Source organism: Sciurus vulgaris (genome assembly GCF_902686455.1).
Source record: "Sciurus vulgaris genome assembly, chromosome: 5".
Taxonomy (NCBI): domain Eukaryota; kingdom Metazoa; phylum Chordata; class Mammalia; order Rodentia; family Sciuridae; genus Sciurus; species Sciurus vulgaris.
This window is the reverse complement of record NC_136465.1, coordinates 132,644,456-132,662,698: the sequence shown is the minus strand read 5'-3', so window position 1 is coordinate 132,662,698 and position 18,243 is coordinate 132,644,456. Positions and strand designations below refer to the sequence as shown.

Genomic DNA, 18,243 nt, shown 5'->3' with positions numbered 1-18,243 from the left:
CTGATCAGACAATCCACTCGAATTTTTAAAAATCAAACTAGATGTTTCTATGTGGTGTTTTGTTAGATTTTGGCATCTATTGTGATCCCTTAACAATGTAAATGCTCAAATGAAAAAAAAATGTTTTTTATTTTTTATTTTCAGACCCATGCCAGGGGTCTAATCAAATTGTTGATGCATTTAATTTTCCTTAGTTTCCAAGATTATTTTTATCACTTATAAGATCACTGATTTGTTAAACCAAAACACATATTTAAGATCACATTTCCATTTTGCCTTAAACGTAAAAGTGCTAATTGGCACTTGGTAAGGTCTAATTCACAGTCAATATTTGTTTACAAGGTTAGAGAAGCTATAATGTTAAAAATTGTATACTCCAATGAGGTTCATATAAACACATTTTTACTGTACCCATCAAGTAATCAGATGAAATGGAAGATAGATTATCTGTTATTGAAATGTATTAAATGCATTTTAAACATATAGGACTCAGCAAAATATTTGCAAAAATTTGTTATTTGGCAATGTCTTCCTCAAAATACATGAGAGCCAGCAATACTCAAAAATCAAATACTCTGAAGAATGCACATCGAATAAGATGCATTTGATAACCAGATACGTTTAAGCTTTTTGTTTTCTTTTTGTATCAAGTATGAATCTACTGTTGGTAATAAATCCTGAAACTTTGTCATTGCCTTTGGAGTAAAGGAATGATAAATTCTGAGGTACTCATATATTTCTCTAGTTTAAATGCAATACAAACAGAAGTGATATTTATACACATTCTAATAGAGTGTATGAATAATGAATGATGCAGCTGCATTTTTATCATCTGGTGATACGAAGATGAAAAATAACGTGCTCAGAAGAATTCTGATGAGTTAATAACAAACATGTGAATTGATTCTCACACATTCAATGCAAGAGAAATCATTTTATCCTAGAGTTATTGTGAAACTTTCATTCATGGGCTTGTTAGAAAATCATCAAAAATTCATCTCATCCTTGATTGTGTTCTGAGGCTATTCCAGCATCTATTTACTTGAACTTTCTTGAGACTTCTAGAAACACTTTATAATATTTAGATTTAGAAAGAATTTCAGCTTTGGGAACAGAAAATTAAATTTAATTGAAATTGGGGATACAACAAAAGGGACACTGAACCAGGGTCATTTAAACTGAGACCCAGATGATGAATGAGCAAGTTGAAACAATGACAAAGAGAATAGCACATTGGAGCATGTGGCATTCCTAAAGTCTACAGAGACCCTAGGCACCCTCCTAGCTGTGTGGTAATATGAGGAATAACTTGCAGCCTCCCTGCTGCCTGCCTCCCACCCCCCACACTTTGACTATTTCCAGTTCTCTAACCCTTTTTAATTTTCCCACCTTGATATGTGTTGAGAATCCCTAAAAGACGTCAGCTTCCTCTCATAAGCACAATTCTTTTAGTTTTGCCTGACATATGTAGGAGAGAAGTTTTCTGCTCTTGCTCTCTGAGGTCACCTGCTCTGGGGCCCCGATGCTTAGGAAATAGTCATAGTTGTTGGCAGTGTGGATACCCACCTGTGGCTGTCCCAAGGCTTCCTGGACTGATACTCATGGCATTGCTGTCTGTACAAGGACACTGCTGTCTGGTGGCTGCTGAGGCTCCAGCTTGTGTCTCATCACTGAGAACCCATGTGTGCTGGTTAGTTGTCTGAGTGCCCCCACCCCCACCCGCCCAGATTCTATGTGCACCAAAGAAAAGGGATTTCTCTCCTGTCTCCCTTCTGTCATTTATTTGCATTCCTTGTTTATATATGTGCCCAAAACAATATATGGGATTTGGGGTATGTGTTTATTTGTTGTCTTAACTTCTGCTTCATTTCCCCAGAGTTCTGACGCAAGTCTTGACCTGCCCTTTTCTTGACTCCTTTTCCATTTCACTCCAGTCCTTTGTCCTTAGTCTCTCTTCAGAAACCCAGCCCTCACTTCTCTGAGGACAGGTTCCTTCTGAATAAAGGAGAAACCAAGTCGTGCCAAAAAACAAAAATGAGCCAAGTGACCAGGAATACAAATCATATCTCGATAATAACCCTGAATGTTAATGGCTATAGTCTCTTATGGAAAAACACACATGACTATATCTAGCTCACTGGTCTTCTGGTTATGCCAGATCTTTCTGAATCCCCAAGTGGACACACCATTATTTTAAGCAAAGATCATTCTCATATTAATCCTACGTTTTTGGCAACTAAATTTCTCAACAAATAATCTTTTAAGAATTTTTTCAATAGTGTGATTATATACGGATTGAAAAACTTACATGTGATTGCAGAATCTTCATTAGCCTATGAGGTACTCTAGAGACAACATATCTGGCTGAACTAGCCACTCTCTTCTCCCTTATTTCTTTAAACATTGTTAAATCATTTATTAGTAAGGAAGTATGACTCACTTGTGAAGTAAAATAGAAGTACATCTACAAAATTCATTTTTTCTTAGTGTCTGTGCCATATATGAGAACTTTAAAATTATTTGAAACTTAAAAGTGTTACTTTAGTTTAACACAATTACACCTTGTCTATATTTTTATAATAAGCTAATGACAAGATACAACTTTTAAATTTACATCACTCATAATATGCCACTATTAACAGTTAATTATGGCCTAGATAAGAGATGAGACAGAAAAGTTCACCAAGAGACAAAACATTCTTTTTCCTATTAAGCAGAATGGATTTAACCTTCATTTTTCTCCTGAAGAATAGCCATGTACTAGAGCAACTGGATTTTGGGTGAGAAGATCTGGTTCTGTTATGGTTGTCGTTTAACCTTAGTGGATTTCAGTTTTCTTATCTATGAAAGGGGAACAAAGAAAAATATTGAATGATAACATTTATTGAGGGCATATTAGATTTCATGCAACACACGGTTTTAGTTTTTCTGTCGCTGTGACCAAAAGACCTGACAAGAACAATGTAGAGGAGGAAAGCTTATTTGGGACTCATGGTTTCAGAGGTCTCAGTTCACAAATGGCCAACTCCATTGCTCTGAGCCAAAGGTAAGGCCATATATGAAGACAGAAGTGTGTGGCAGAGGAAAGCAGCTCAGGACATGGCAACAAGAAAGCAGAAAGAGCTCTGTTCACCAGGGGAAAAATATAAACCCCAAAGGCATGTCTCTAGTGATCTACTTCCTCCAACCACACCCAACCTGCCTACAGTTACCACCCAGTTAATCCTGATGGATTAATCCACTGATTAGGTTGTGTCTCTCATAATCTAATCATTTCACCTCTGAATGTGCTTGCATTGTCTTACACATGAGCTTTTGACAGACACCTCATATCTAAACCATAACACACATTATACACCTTAGAGACTCTATCTCAATTAATCCTCTTAATAATCCTCCAAGGTATATAGATTAGTATCCCTTCTTTCAGACTAAGAAACTGACCTTGAGAGGGGCTAAGTAATTAGCCCAAGTTCATCCAGCTATTAAGTGGAAAAGCTACACTTCAGACCCAGATGGTCTGACTCTAAGTTGTTGTACTTAACTGGTGTGCTATACAGAAGGAAGATAATGTTCAAATGTACAGGAGAGGTATTAACTCTGAAATCACTGTGGTTATCTTCCCCTGGGGTATGTGGTTGAAGTTAGTCATTTCCCCAAAAGAGCAACTGCATTCACTGTAACTGTCGACAGATATCATTTCCCAGATATATATGATGATTCTTTATTTTAAAAATCTTTCAAATTCACCCGATAACATATTTTATTCAAATCCCATCACCCACAACTAATTTAGTTTTATATCATCACAGAACCTAGCATATTTATACAGCTGTAATTCAAGTCTATGTATAACTTTGCATTATTGAATACTTGCACCTAGTATTCAATTATGGACCTGCTCTGTTCATTCATTCAAAAGACACTATTTATGGAGCTTCTGCCATAAAAGCATTATCTATATTCTGTGGGTCATCAGTAAGCTAAATAGCCAAAATTTGTGCTCTCTGGAAGCAGATCTTCTAGTAGTGACAGTGTATATAATACATTGGAAATGAAGAGTACTAAGGAAAAAATATTAAACAGGGTAAGGAGGCCAACAGTGACAGGAAAGGTGATATTTTAAAATGGCCTGATTAGAGAAGCCACCTCTGCAAAGGTAGTGTTTGAACAGAGACCTGAATAAAGTGAGGGGGTGAGCCCTGTAGAGCTCTCTTAGGGAGATAGTTTCTGACAGTGAGACATGCAAAGGCATGAGGCTAGAGGGAGCTTGGTGTGATTGAAGAGAGCAGCAAGAAGACCAGAATAAATGGAGAGGAATCAGGGAAAGAGTGGTGGAAGGTGGGGGAGGGGGATTCTATTAGGAAGATCAAGTCAGGCCATGTCCAATTCTAATTTTATTCTGAACAAGTTGAGATGCCCCCAGAGGATTTTAGGAAAGTACCAAAGTGATCTAATTATAATGGAGTTTTATTCAGGCATAAAGAAGAATGAAATTATGTCATTTGCAGGAAAATGGATGGACCTTGAGAACATTATGTTAAATAAACTAAGTGAAACTCAGAAAGCCAAGGGTCATATGTTTTCTCTCATATGTGGAAGCTAGAGAGTGGGGAGGGATAGGAATAGAATCTCCTGAAATCAAAGGGAGATCAGTAGAGGAGAGTAAAGGAACCAGGGGGTGGGAGGAGGAAAGTGAAAGGGGAAATGAGATTGGATAAATCTTATTGTTACATTGTGTGCATTATGCATATGTAACAATGAATCCCACTATTATGTACAACTATTATGCACCAATAAAAACATGGAGAAAAATCACTCTGGTTTTTGTGGAAAATCAACTATAGGGGGCAGGATGGAAGCAGAGAGACCAATTAAGAATCAGTCTGTTACTATGGCCCAGGACAATGGCAATTAAGGTGGCAGGGGTAGAGGTGATAGATGTCATCTTTCTCTGAATATTGTTCAAATGTCAAGTTGATTGGATATACCAGTTGTGAAGCATAAAAGAAAGGAAGAATGCAAGAATAATGGCTCCTTTTTATTTTATTTATTTATTTATTTATTTTATTATTATTATTTTGCATTTGGTGCTGGGAATTGAACCCAGGGCCTTGTGCATGTGAGGCAAACACTCTACCAACTGAGCTATATCCCCAGCCCTCCTTTTTATTTTTATTTTTTAACCTGAACACATGGAAATTGAAGTTGCCAATTATGGAGAGGAAGAGAAAGGAAGGAGGAAAAGATTTGTGGAGAGTTGGGTAGGGTAGGAATCAGGGCTTGAGAGTGGGGAAGATCAAGTTAGTCATCTAAGCAGGTATTTCAATATGCAATTGGATATACAAGTCTGAGTTCTGAGGGAGAGGTACTGATTAATTTGAGACTGTAGTTTAGAGAAAGGAAGAGACCAAGAATTGAGAACTAGGTTATACAACATATAGAAGTCGGGAAGGTGAGGAGAAAGGAGACTTGAGAAGCAGTGGCCAATGAGAGGCCACCCTACGAAACTGTGGCATCCTGGAGGAAAGAGTGTCAGGGAGCAGGAGGAGGGGTCACCTGTCTCAAAGGCTGCTGGGGCATCCTCAAGGTGAGGAGTGAGGATAGACCACTGGGTGTTGTGAACCAAGTTTAGCTTACGAGGAGCTAATATAGGCAGGTAGGAAGAGGAATGGGAAACAATAAATATGAACAATGTGATGCTTTGTTTGAAAGAAAGAAACTAAAAATCATGGCAACTGGATGAGGAGATCTTTTGGTTTGTTTGATCTTTGTTCTAATATGAGAAATATTACAGCACATTTGAAGGCAGATTAGAGAGAGCCAATAGAGAGGGTAAACTCATGATGCAGGAAAGAGAGGATTAGATGACAATTACCTCCTGTTGATATACCATAATTCATTTATCCTTTTGGCTATTGATATTTATTTAACTTGCTTCTGATTGTGCACTGTAATGTTGCAAAGGAAATCTTTGTGCTTATTTAATTTTAATTCATTGAAGTCATTTCATTAAGATAAATATGCAGGTTGGGAATTACTGGATCAAAGATCATGAGCATTTTTAAGATTCTTGACAGTGCCCCTTGCTTTTAGAAAAATCAATATACCTTACCACTAGTAATGCATAAATGGTTAAGTTTTATTGCAATATTATTAGAATTATGCCATATTATCCTGACAACATAAGATCATAGAATCCCTAAAGTGCTTTGGCTTTCTTATTCTAATAGAATAAAGCTAGTTCCTTGAAGAAAATATTTTAATTATCTTCATTCCAGTCTATTTTTTTCAGACCAAATATTTCCCTAATAATAATTACAATAACCATTGATCTGAAATTCTTCTGTGTTAAATCACAATGGTATACATATGGTGTCTGGGTCTTGGGGAATAATCACCAGTTTTGTGATCAGACCAACCTGTATTTGAATCCCAGATTTGCATAAATCACTACCCTTCCCATGAATAAAATATTAGTAATAATTATACAATAATATTTAGCTTCCTAAATCACAAGGAATGTTAAAATGAGATACCCATAAAGTCCCTAGCACCTAGGAAAATTTGGTGGAAATTGTAGAAGTTTTAAAAGAACTTTATATTTATTATGAAAAGAGCTTGTGAATGTATAATTTTCTTTCAAATTAAAAAAAACCCTAATGCAGCATACATTATCCACACACCATAAAGTTCTCATCTTACAATTTTTTTAATTATCATGAAAAAAAAAAAAAAAAAACAAAACATGAATTTCAATGCTAGTAAGCCGTCGAAACAGCAAGCACCTGGGGTATCTCTTGGGACGGCACATGCAGCTACAGTAGACCTGGGATCAGCAATGTCTCTAGAAATAGTACCAGGCAGTTACCTGCAGGCGACTAAATGAGGCTTCATCTCAGCACACAAGCTTAGAAAGCTTTAGGATCAGTCCGGCTTGCTATGGTGAGGAATTAACACAGAGAATAGTACAAATGGAAGTCAAATGCATCTCGACATCCAGTCAATTTCCAAACAGGTAAGAGAATCCTTCATGTAGGTAAAGCAGGACAGCCTCTGCATGATGTTGTACCCTTAGGAGGGTAAATATTGCGATTTATCTAAGTGTCTGTTCATGTGCATGTATGTGAGTCAGCAGAAAACCTTCATGATACTCCAGGAAATAGCTTTAGCCTCAAAGTCTGAAATTAAAAGACAACACTATGCAATTATTCAGTGTATTTTAATAGTAAAGACTCACAGTTATACAGAGTTTCTTACAAAACTCATAATCATTCCAAAGAGAGTGGAGTTACAAACACATCCACTTGAACAGAATTCTAAAGTTCCATTAAAAATGAGTGAAGTAGAGATTTTCTGTTTTGTTGAGTGTCGCTCCCACACTGACGATGGGAAGAAGAGGACTGGACTTTCTTAGAAAAGGAAAGGGAGGGGTTGCTGTAAGCTCAGTCACTATACTTACTACACTAGACATTTTTATAATAATGGCACCTGGGGAGCCTGCCTTTGCACACAGACTTCACTAAGAAACTAGTTGGTATCTTTCATCATAATCAGTGTGGGGACCAGTCAATGAAAGTTTATGACATGAGATGTCCCTGGCGTAATTCCCAAGTGGGGGTGACAGCTTTGTTGTTTTCCTTTGGTAAACCAAGAGCCTTCTTAACCTTAGTTGTTCTCACAAACATTATGGCTCTCATTAAAAATTATACACAAATTCATTGATTAATCTATGTAGGAAGTGCTAGTCTTAAATAGAAACCCTCACAAAATATTTAGCATACTAAATTTATTTTTTAAAATATCTGTTAAGTTCTCATTGTGTTCTTGGTATGACACAAAGTTTTGGGCCCACAGAGAAGAAAAACGAGAATTTAGGCTGAGTGCTTAAAAATGATATAATTGTTCTGATATTGGTAACAAGTTATAGATAATTCTGACTTTATCTGTGGTCTTTGATGATGAATAACAATGTCAAGAAATAATGCAACTGGTACTTCCATCGTCTTAATAATAAAATTGGATTAACTTCCTGTCTGATTCAATAATGCAGAAAGCAGTCGGTAAGATGGCCCAAATAAATCATTAGATTCAAGGAGTCAAGCTCTATTTCCCACAAAACATAGGGCTGCCAGGTTTTGTTTTTGTCTTTTGAGTGCATCTCTGGTGTGAGACACAAGCAGATAATAATATTAAATGAAGGCTTGGCAAAATTTCAAAGCAAGATTTGGGATTTAGCAAAAAGATTTTGGACTAAAGAGAAAGAAAAATTTTCATTAATTTTCTCTTAATGCCAATGCATCTATACCTTTTAATATGAAGAGACTCATGTTAAAGAACTCATAGAAATTAAGGCTTTAAGGAAAATGTAGTCTCTTATTTTTGTATACCAAAATATCTTCCCCTACAGCTTTCCACAGTCTTAAATTTACTTTTTTTGAATTGCTACAGTGAATTACTCAGTTGATAATTGATGGTGGACTGTGTGGTATGAAAATAATTATTTCTATATTTAGCTAAAACAAGGAAGAATAAACTATATATAGTCTTCTTTGTTTTTCTGATCAATATATGTGCTTCTAGTAAACTACTGAATAATTAGATCAGAGATGGAGCCATCCTGATCAATGCCATACCCCAATCATGCTGCAAGGAAAAAAGAATCTCACTGTGAAGACAGAGAGGTAATAACAGGATGAAGCTGGCACAGTACGCTGTGCATTAAAGTTCTGCTACAGACAACATCACTCAGAGTCTTGCTTTTTGAGAAATGAGATGGCTCAGGAGGTGCCAATCATGAAAATAACATATTGTGGGAAATTATGTGCTTATTATTATTTTGCCATATCCTTCTGCAGATGAAAGCACCATGAGAACAATGACTAAAACGTATTCCACACTCTGTCTTTATTCACTTTTAGTTATGCAGAAAATTGTTAATTCCCACTGTGACAGAAAAATCAAGATTACAGAGATAAAAGTCAAAAGGACGTTAAATCATAGCATTTCCATTTGCATCTCAAAAACACATGCCAAAAAGCCTCACTTCATTTTACCATGTTTCTTGGAGAATTGTGAGTTCACCAGAAGAGTAAAAACAGAATCCTATTACAGTCATTGAAGTGAAACATAAACTCCTTCATGGAGGGACTCAAAATGAAAGTAAATTTATGACATCCTTCCATGGAGTGTTAGACTCCAAACCACCCTTGTGATCAGACTGATATTTCAGAGCCTGTGTGGTCTCCCTCCCCTTCAGCTCAAGCTTTTGCATGTGATCCCTTGCAAGTCCTGAATTAATGTATTTCTGATAATTGAATATAATCACATAAAAATAAAAATAAAAGATAACCATCTCCCTCTTTTACCCGTATCTGGAATAAAACACCAATGGTCCGTGTGCATGGGTGATGTCTTCATTTTTTAAAATATGGTATTTACATCTATTTGATGGCTTGGGGTGGTATCAGTTTAGACTAGGACACAAAGTGCTGGGGGGGGATGAGGATTATGATTTTGCCCTTGGACATCTCTTTCCAAGCAACCCTAAATGCCCCTTTGAAGTTAGTTCAGTCTCAATTCTTATTGGATACAGAAGGAAGTCTCCTCTGTCCCTTCAGGAAAGCTCCATGAATGGACAGTCATGACAGTGATGATTAGAGCTTTGTCATCTTGATGAGGCTGGACGTAGAAACCTGAGTTTGTCTGACCTCATTTTTCAAACAGCATTGGCCTAGGCGCTGGGCTTTTGTCCACATGGGGTTTCTGCCTGGCCCTGATTTCAGCCATTTTCAACCTAATCTTTGACTGTTGTGTTCTGCCTCCAGCATGAGAAATGCTGAAGGAGAGGGGGTGGGGACAGCAACCTAGGAGAGACGGAACAAGAGCACAGGAACAGGAATAACTGAGAACAAATGGCATTCAGTACGAAATAGGAAACATAATCAGAGGTGTCGAAGGTGGAAATTTCTGTTGACTGGAATATATAATACAAGACTTTAAAACTCTGTTAAAAGCAAGTAACTTGCTATTATATTTGTTTACTGTACCCAGGATAATATCTAGTCATGGTTAAATCGTGATTTTGCTCCTGCCTCTAAAGAACTTTGTATTAAACCTCTGTTTTCTTCTATTTTACCCGTAGATATGTTTGTAACTTTGATAAAAATATTTTTACAAGTATAAATGAATGCAAAATTACAAAGTATAGGAATGATTGTATCATAAAAGCACATAAATTATTTTATAATTTGTGAAAGCTTTAGCTCCTCCGGTGAATTTGTACTTAGAAAAGTCGAGAGCTTTGCTCTTTCGTGATTTCTTTTAATAGCTTATTATAAGGAAGGAGACTTACTCTGAATTACACTGAATTTAAAGTTTTCAGCACAATTGTACATAAAAGCTCCTCTTTTAACTGATAAATTTTGAGAGTTTTTGAAGGCAAAGGAGCTCTTTTCACAAGAATGTTATTGGGGAATGTGAAAGAGGAAAGAGGACACTAATTAAGAGGTAATATTAAAATAGAGGAGAGATTAATGCAATGAAGGTAAAACTAGGTTATAAAAGGCTTTTTAAATGAATAAGCTATGGGGTTCTAACCTAAATTACTAAGGTTGACTCTGTTTCATTATTGATATTTAATTTGTAGCATTAGAAGAAAGAAAAGGAAGATGATTGTGAATTTAATGCAACATTACAGAGAATCTTCCCTGAATTTGGAATTATAGTGAGAGTTGCCTGAATTACAGTGAGTGCTCACAGCAGCCTTGGCTGAAGGGGCAGGATAGAAAATAAAGAGAAGCAGATTCTGAAATCAAAGAATCTTCTTAAAGCATGCCATTCTGACCTTCAACCTTAAATACAGATTCTATCCAAAAACAGATTATATCACGTTAGCAAAACTAAGCTATTTTGAACATTGCTTTTTCCCCTCTATTCTCAGTTTCCTGATTGACTTTTGGCTAAAGCTCCTTGACAGATGTAAAAATCAGTAAAGATAAACACTGCAAATTCAATCAGGCCACTTCTTCGTGTCTTGATATTATTTACTGTTTTTGTAAATAAACTCAAGACCTTCATTTAATCAACAAAGTTGTTATTCTATTTTCCTTGTTCTGAATATCCCAAGAAGCAGGTCATTAAATTTTCAACATCAATATGTATTGAATATATATCTTTAAAGCAAAGTTTACTGAGTAGTTTGTCTGCCAGTTCTAGCTTTATATCTAATGGTTTATGTAAGTGTCATAACTATATAACTTATTGTCATAACTAACAATGTAGTTATCATCAACATTTGACAGATAAAGAAACTGAGGTTCAAAGAGAGTTAATAACTGGACCAAGAACACAGACCCCAAGTTTGAACCCAAGTCTGTCTGAGTAACCCATTCTTAACTATTATTTAATGGTGTAGCAAATTTTCATATTTGGTATTTTCTTCCTACCTACAACTTCCAAACATACAAACAAAATTTTTAAATTTTTCCTGACTCATTAACAATTTTAAAAACAGAATAGTCAAAATATTTTAAATATGCAAGCACAAAATTCAAAAATATCTCGAATATTGTTCTTGTCACAAGTTCTTAGCCTTTATGAGAAGTTTATATACTTTTCTCACTCAATATTAATATTTGTTTAGTTCCTTCATGAATTTTTAATTAATTAACCAATTAATTGATTTTGCCACCCATAACTGCAAAAGAGCAAGTGTGCAAAAGTCATTAACTTGGTATTACAATTATTTTCAAAATATTACTCATACCAAAACTCTAGTATTGATATTTAATGTGTTAAAGGGTAGCTTGTTACTAGTATAGGGATCTTAGGAAGAAAGATGAAGTCACCTGGAATACTGTTGTTTTAGAATAAAGGTCAAGTACTTATGATCTGAGGAAAAAAGACTTTCTCTCTGTTTATGGTCCTATTTTTATCCTTTTGTTGTAAGCAAAACTTGATCTTGATGTTCTTCCTATTTCTTCATTAAACTTCACTCTCTAGAACCCCTTAGAAGTGTCAATATAAATTAATAAATGCTAATTTTAGTTTATTAACATCAAATTGCATTAACCCTTCAAAACTCATTAAATAACCCTCCCTTGGGCATAAAAGAAAGTCTGCAGTAGTACATAATGTACCCATATTGCAACACAATATGAAATTGTACTTTCACCTGAGTTCCAGTGAGGATCACTTAGCCTCCCAGTGGACCATGGACCACATTTTGAGGATCACTATTCCAAGGCCACTATTTACTTCCTCATCAACAAATGCAGTAGCCTTTTCTTGACCACATTTTTCTTAACCAATGCATTCATTCTGCTCCATTGATAAACCCCATTTGAAAACTGCTTCTGACTTCCACAATAACCAGACGCCTTGATTCTTTTCTGATCCCTCTGCCTCAATAGATCCCCGTGCTGAAACCAAGGCCAACTAACAAGAAAAATTAAAGTCATGTCTGAACTTATGGTACCAAGTGTTTGTGTTTGAGTGGAACAAGAAATAGCATCTCTCTCCTCATGCCTGCGAAAGACAGAGGAAGCAGGCCTGTGAGGTCAAAATCCTCTTTTCTTGGTAGTGGAGTTCCTGGAGATGTGACAGACATCTTCAGGAATCTCCATAGCACGACATCTCCATAGCATGACAGTGATATTCTTCTATCACTGCATCTTCTTAGGGAGATTTAAACACCAGTCACAAGCAGTACTGGTCAACTACAGCCTTTTGCAGAAACAGCCTTTACAACTTTACCACTTGCAAATAGCAGACCAGATTATATGATCTTTACAGGTGATCAGACCCCAAAAGAAAATCATAGATCTGCATATGCCCCAGTATCGTATTCCAAATGCATCAATTTCCCAGGTGGCTGCTTCTCCCCTGGGGAGGCTGGAAAGAAGAAGAATCCAGCAACATTTCTATATTTCAGCTGCCACCACACAAAATAAAACACCAGTCCTGGGAATAAGTGTTTCCTCCTAAATTCACGAGAAAAGAAAAATTATAGAAATTTGATAGTTTTAACATCACATTAAAAAAGATAAATATTTGAATGATATATATCATATGTGATATATAATATATTTAATATATTTATATGTGCATATAATTATTTTGTGATATAACCTACATATCAAAAGAACTACCATTAAAAACACTACAGCCTTATCTAAGGGTTGATGAGATAAACAATTACAAATAATATTTCTTTCTCTTTTCTAAATAAGTATATTTTCTAAAACTTCTATATAAGCATATTTAATTTTTCTAATTAGGTACATTTTAAACTCTCAAATTAGTTGCAAGAAATAAACATTAATGCTGGTTAAGTTTTCATTTACAACCAATACAATAGCACATAACTCAGAAAATTAATGTTGATTTCACTTATTGAGTGGATTTCAAAAAGTTGATAAGATTAATTTCTGACTTTTATCCCCCTCTTTAGTGGTATCAAAGTATCAGAGCTAATGTTAATTACCAGTCAGAACTATGTAAATTATAAATCAAATGTAAATTTTGAAAATGAATCCGTTGTACACTTTAAATGATTAGGTATTGTGGGTGGACTGCTCACCTTAACATGACCTTCTCAAGTACACGGCCCTCAGGTTTTTGAAACCATTATAAGCCAGCCATGTAACTCAGATTGTTCCACTTAGTAACTACACAGTGTTGATTATGATAATGCATGTAATCCTTCATTTCACTAAGATTTATTAAATATCTACTACATGCCAAACTCTGTTCCAGGTCTTGGAGAGGTAGCAGAGAACCAGCCTGATGAAGTTCCACATCAGTGGAACCTATATTTTGTAAAGATAGTGAATAAAATAATAAGTAAACAAGAAACTGTAGAAGAGTGATAAATGCAATATGGAAAATAAAACAGGGTAATGTAATAGGACGTGGGAAGGCTTCTCTGCAGAGGTGACTATTAAAATGCCAGTCGAAAGGCCAGAAGGAACAAGCAACACTAATGTTGAACAACTCTCCAGACCGCAAGCAGGTGAATGCCAAGACCATGAGCTGAAAATGAGCATAGCTTTTGGAGGGATTAGAAAAAGAAAGTTAGTTGAAGGAGGAATATGAGATGAGGTTCAGAGATAACAGGAGTCACATAAAGTATAGGCCCACAGAATTCAATTTTACTTTAGATAGGATAGAAATTCATGTGAGGATTTGCAGGAGGAAAAGAAGCTGAACTATTTGAATAAATATTTTTAAACAGATACAAAAGACCAAGAAACTTCAAATGAAAGTTTCATATCACTTCCTATTTAAAACAAGAGTCCCTATCTTATCTGGAGTCCAGGGCTCTGCCCTTGAGCAGTTGTGTTCAGGTGAGTAGGCCACCTGTTGAGGGCAGTCATAAAGAGTAAACTGGCAGAATTCAGAAGATAAATCAAGATAATCATAATAACACATCAGATAAATTGAAACCACATTAGAAATTAAAGATGTGGAATAGAATCTGCTGAAAACATAGTAGATAAAGACCATAGATAGCAAGTCTAGGAAAATTTCAACTGAATAAAGACATACAAGTGGCTAGAGAAAAGTACATAAAATAATGTGACTAGAGAGAATGACAAAGAATATATAATTGCATCACTTGTGTCCATGATGATGAGATGAAAATATCTACAAGAAAAATCATTTGCATGTGTAATAAAAGAAAATATTTCTGAATAGAATCTAGAATTAATCAAGAGCATACCCCCAGTCAGGAACTATCTACCCAAGGAAATATCATGGTGATGTTTTTTAACTTTAAAGATTAAGACTTCTGTGAGATTACAGGCAGAAAAAGCAAGTTGTCTACCAGACAGGCTAGCCTCAGGCCAGGATATTTTTCAGAGCAACTTTCAATGCCAAAAGGCATTGGGATAAGAGCAGTGGAGTTCAAAAGCAAAAAATAAAAATAAAAATTGAATCAAGAATTTAATATCTAGCCAAGCTGCTATTTATTGTTAAAAGTATCATAAATACAATCTCAACATACAATGCTTCAGGAAATACAGCACTCATAAGTCTTACTTGAAAGTAGTAGATAATGAAATCCAGCTAAATAAAAGAGATGTCAAAATAAAAAAATCAAGAATGGAGACATCCTTCCAGAAAAAAAAGAAGAAGAAGAAAGTCTGATCACACTGAATTTGTTTAAATATAACTAACTAATACTAGAACTACAGAGATCATACTTACAGAATATAAACAGCCTATCGGATCTGTAGATTCCACATCCTCCCATTCAACCAACTCTGTATGGAAAATATTTTAATAGAAATGTGTTTGTGCTAAATACATACAGACTTTTTTCTTGTCATTATTTCCTGATAATAGTATATCAACTATTAGCATAGCATTTAGATAGTATTTGACATTATAAGTAATCTAGAGATGATTTAAAGCACAGGCCTATAATCCAAGAAACTCTGGAAGCTGAGGCAGGATGATCACGAGTTCAAGGACAGTTTGGGGAACTTAGTGAGAACTTCAGCCTGTTTCAAATAAAAAATAAAAAGGACTGGGGATGTAACTCAGTGGTAAAGTGCCCCAGGTTAAATCCCTAGTACCCCAAAAAATAAAGTCAGAAAATTATGTAGGTTATATGCAAATACTAGCCTATTTTATATGAGGACCTTAAGCAACTGCAGATAGTGTGTCCTTGGAGAGTCTTGGACCAAATCAACCCTGAATACTGAGAGGCAACTGTATATTCATCAGGGTAAATAATGCTAACACAACCCCCTGTCATGGTGGCTTAATACAATAAGAATGTGTTTTTAACTCTGGTCACTGTTTAATGGGTGTTGTTGGAGAGGGTCTCTGCTTGATGCACTGATTGGTGGGCTCAGATGTCTTCCTTTGTGTGGCTCCAGTTTTCAAAGCAATCTTAAGGTCTTCCTGGACCCATCCTGCTAGTAGACAGGAGGGAGAGAGAGAAATCACCCTCATTCTTAATTGCCTGAGAATGAAAAATGTCACTTTACTTTCACTTATACTAGTTATTCAGAATTGTGAATGGTCTTTACTGCACAGAGTATAATGTAAAGATCACAAAATATATCAATATAAAAGTAATATCTTCCAAAACCTGGTAGATCATCACAAGAATTGGTGGGAAGAGGTGTATATTTTCTCATTTATCATAGCAGAAGTTAATAAATACATTCTAAATTCCATAACTTAAGAAATAAAGATTTAAATATGTTTTCATGCATTTTAAATGTTATAAATATAGGCACTATAGGGAAAAAAACAAAGAAAAACAAAAGCAAAACATATTACAACATTAAAAAAAGACAAAAAATTAAGGAAATAAAAAATAAACAAAAATAATAATATTAAGTAATAAAGCACATATAGATCTGTTAAAATAATAAAAGTAAATAAACTAACCTGTTAAAAATAAGAAACTACTAGATGAGAATCAAAACATGATATTTCATGATGGTATGTATCTTAAATAGAAAAATACATCCCAGATACAATAAATAAAAAAGAAACCTGTGGAACAATATATGTGGCTTAATCCAATTTTTATTTAATAGTAATACATATGATGTATAATATACACTTTTTATTTTTATATAATATGTGCATAAAAATATTTGGAAGGATACACAAAAATTATTAAAAATTTTATTTCTGGGGATTTAGATGAATGGTTGGGAACAATAAGCATATTTTCACTTTTTACCATATATCTTTCTGAACCTTAAATTTTTTATAACATTTTTATTATAAAAATGAAAACAAACAAAAACTAAAGTCCAACATGGTACTAATGGGAAAAGTGAACCATATAAGTAAATGGAGAAGAGAGATCAGGGAAGACTGAGAGAATGGTCTTTGAGTGGGGTCTCCAAGAAGGAAGAATGCCCTGTCAGGGAGCCACATATGCGCTGACACAATGTGGAAAGGGCATGATATTTAATGACCTTTAGGTGTTGCTGGAGTACAATGTGTAGAAAGGAGACTGGAAGGACAGGACAATTTTGATGAACCAAAAGAGTCAAGACCATTCATTAGAAAACAAGATTTCCTCAAAGTATTTTGAGGAAAATTTGATTGGGTTAGCATTTTGTATAGATATGTATGGTACCCATGTGAAGACTGAATTAGAGACCATGGAGAATGGCAACCCATCATGACTCTACTCACATAGTCCAAAAGACCATGATGAGCTAGGGGTCAGGGTGTCTGAAGTAAGATAGTAGAAATATAGACAAAGAGAAGATGGGTTCACCATTCAAGAGATATTGAAAAGGTAGAATAAACAGAACTTGATTATTATTTGGATGCCATAATGGTGGAGTGAAGAATAAGGAGAAAGGAGTCAAGATAACTCCCAAACCTGGTACTTCATCTCATTATATAAAAATACAAAAACAAGCAAACTGGGTTGTGGATGGGAAGAGAGATGGAAAAGTACATTCAGTTTGGATAATAGTGAGTTTGAAATATAAGCAGAACATTCAGATAGAGAAGCAGGCATAAGACTCTGATGAAAGTAGGAATACAAAACAAATAAAAATCATTAGTAGGTACATAGTGGCAGACAATGAATGCAATGTTATAAGAAGGGTCTGGGTGACAGTATAAAACACCTGTGACAGGTCAGGGGAGTTCTTCATTCAGAGGCATAAACAGAAATTTTTGCTTTTGCTTCTGGAAATCACTTGCCAATCCAACTCCTAACCAAAAATGGCAAGGTCCTTGGCTAAAAGTGGATACAGATTCCAGGTAACAGAGAGGATATGTTAAAGTCAGAAAGAGGGGGTGGATTCTTCCTGACAGGTTTTGATGCTTTGGGAAGCTGGGTCCTTTGCAACTGTTGGGAATCGAGAGAGCACTTCTGTTAGGGGCTTTGAGGACATCTCCAGGGGAGAGAGATGGCCATTTGGCCTTTCTGCCCCAACTTGCATCACTGGATATGGTCCTGACTCTTAACTGGGTGTGACCAAGGGACAGACTATGCTGCCTAATAAGATCAGGAGGAGATGAACTACACCCCCCGGGCAAAAATAATTCAATTATTCTTTAAAAATAAAAGGCTAAAAACCAATCACATTTAGTTCAAACATAATTCTGCTGCCTAATCCAAGTGCTACATTTTAATCAGCCCTGTCAGCCTGATTTATATCTAATGCACATGGGTTTTAACTAGTTTAATAAATCGTCTAGTGACCAAAGGAAGAAAGTCTTGTTGCAAAGTACTCTTTCCATTAT

At 35.4% G+C, this 18,243-nt stretch overlaps 1 protein-coding gene across 2 annotated transcripts in view; it reads left to right on the top strand.

The window, feature by feature from the left end:
- The window catches only part of PTPRR (protein tyrosine phosphatase receptor type R), a 246,176-nt gene that overhangs the window by 112,716 nt on the left and 115,217 nt on the right, over window positions 1-18,243 (top strand). Inside the window, exon 1 of one of the 2 annotated variants that reach the window (XM_079141330.1) lies at window positions 6,879-7,018. The exons of the other annotated variant lie outside the window; for it this stretch is intronic. Within the exon in view, the coding sequence (XP_078997456.1) occupies window positions 6,986-7,018 (33 nt within the window). The 5' untranslated portion in view covers window positions 6,879-6,985. Of the gene's footprint in view, window positions 1-6,878; window positions 7,019-18,243 lie in introns of those variants that run through there. 2 annotated transcript variants of the gene reach the window in all.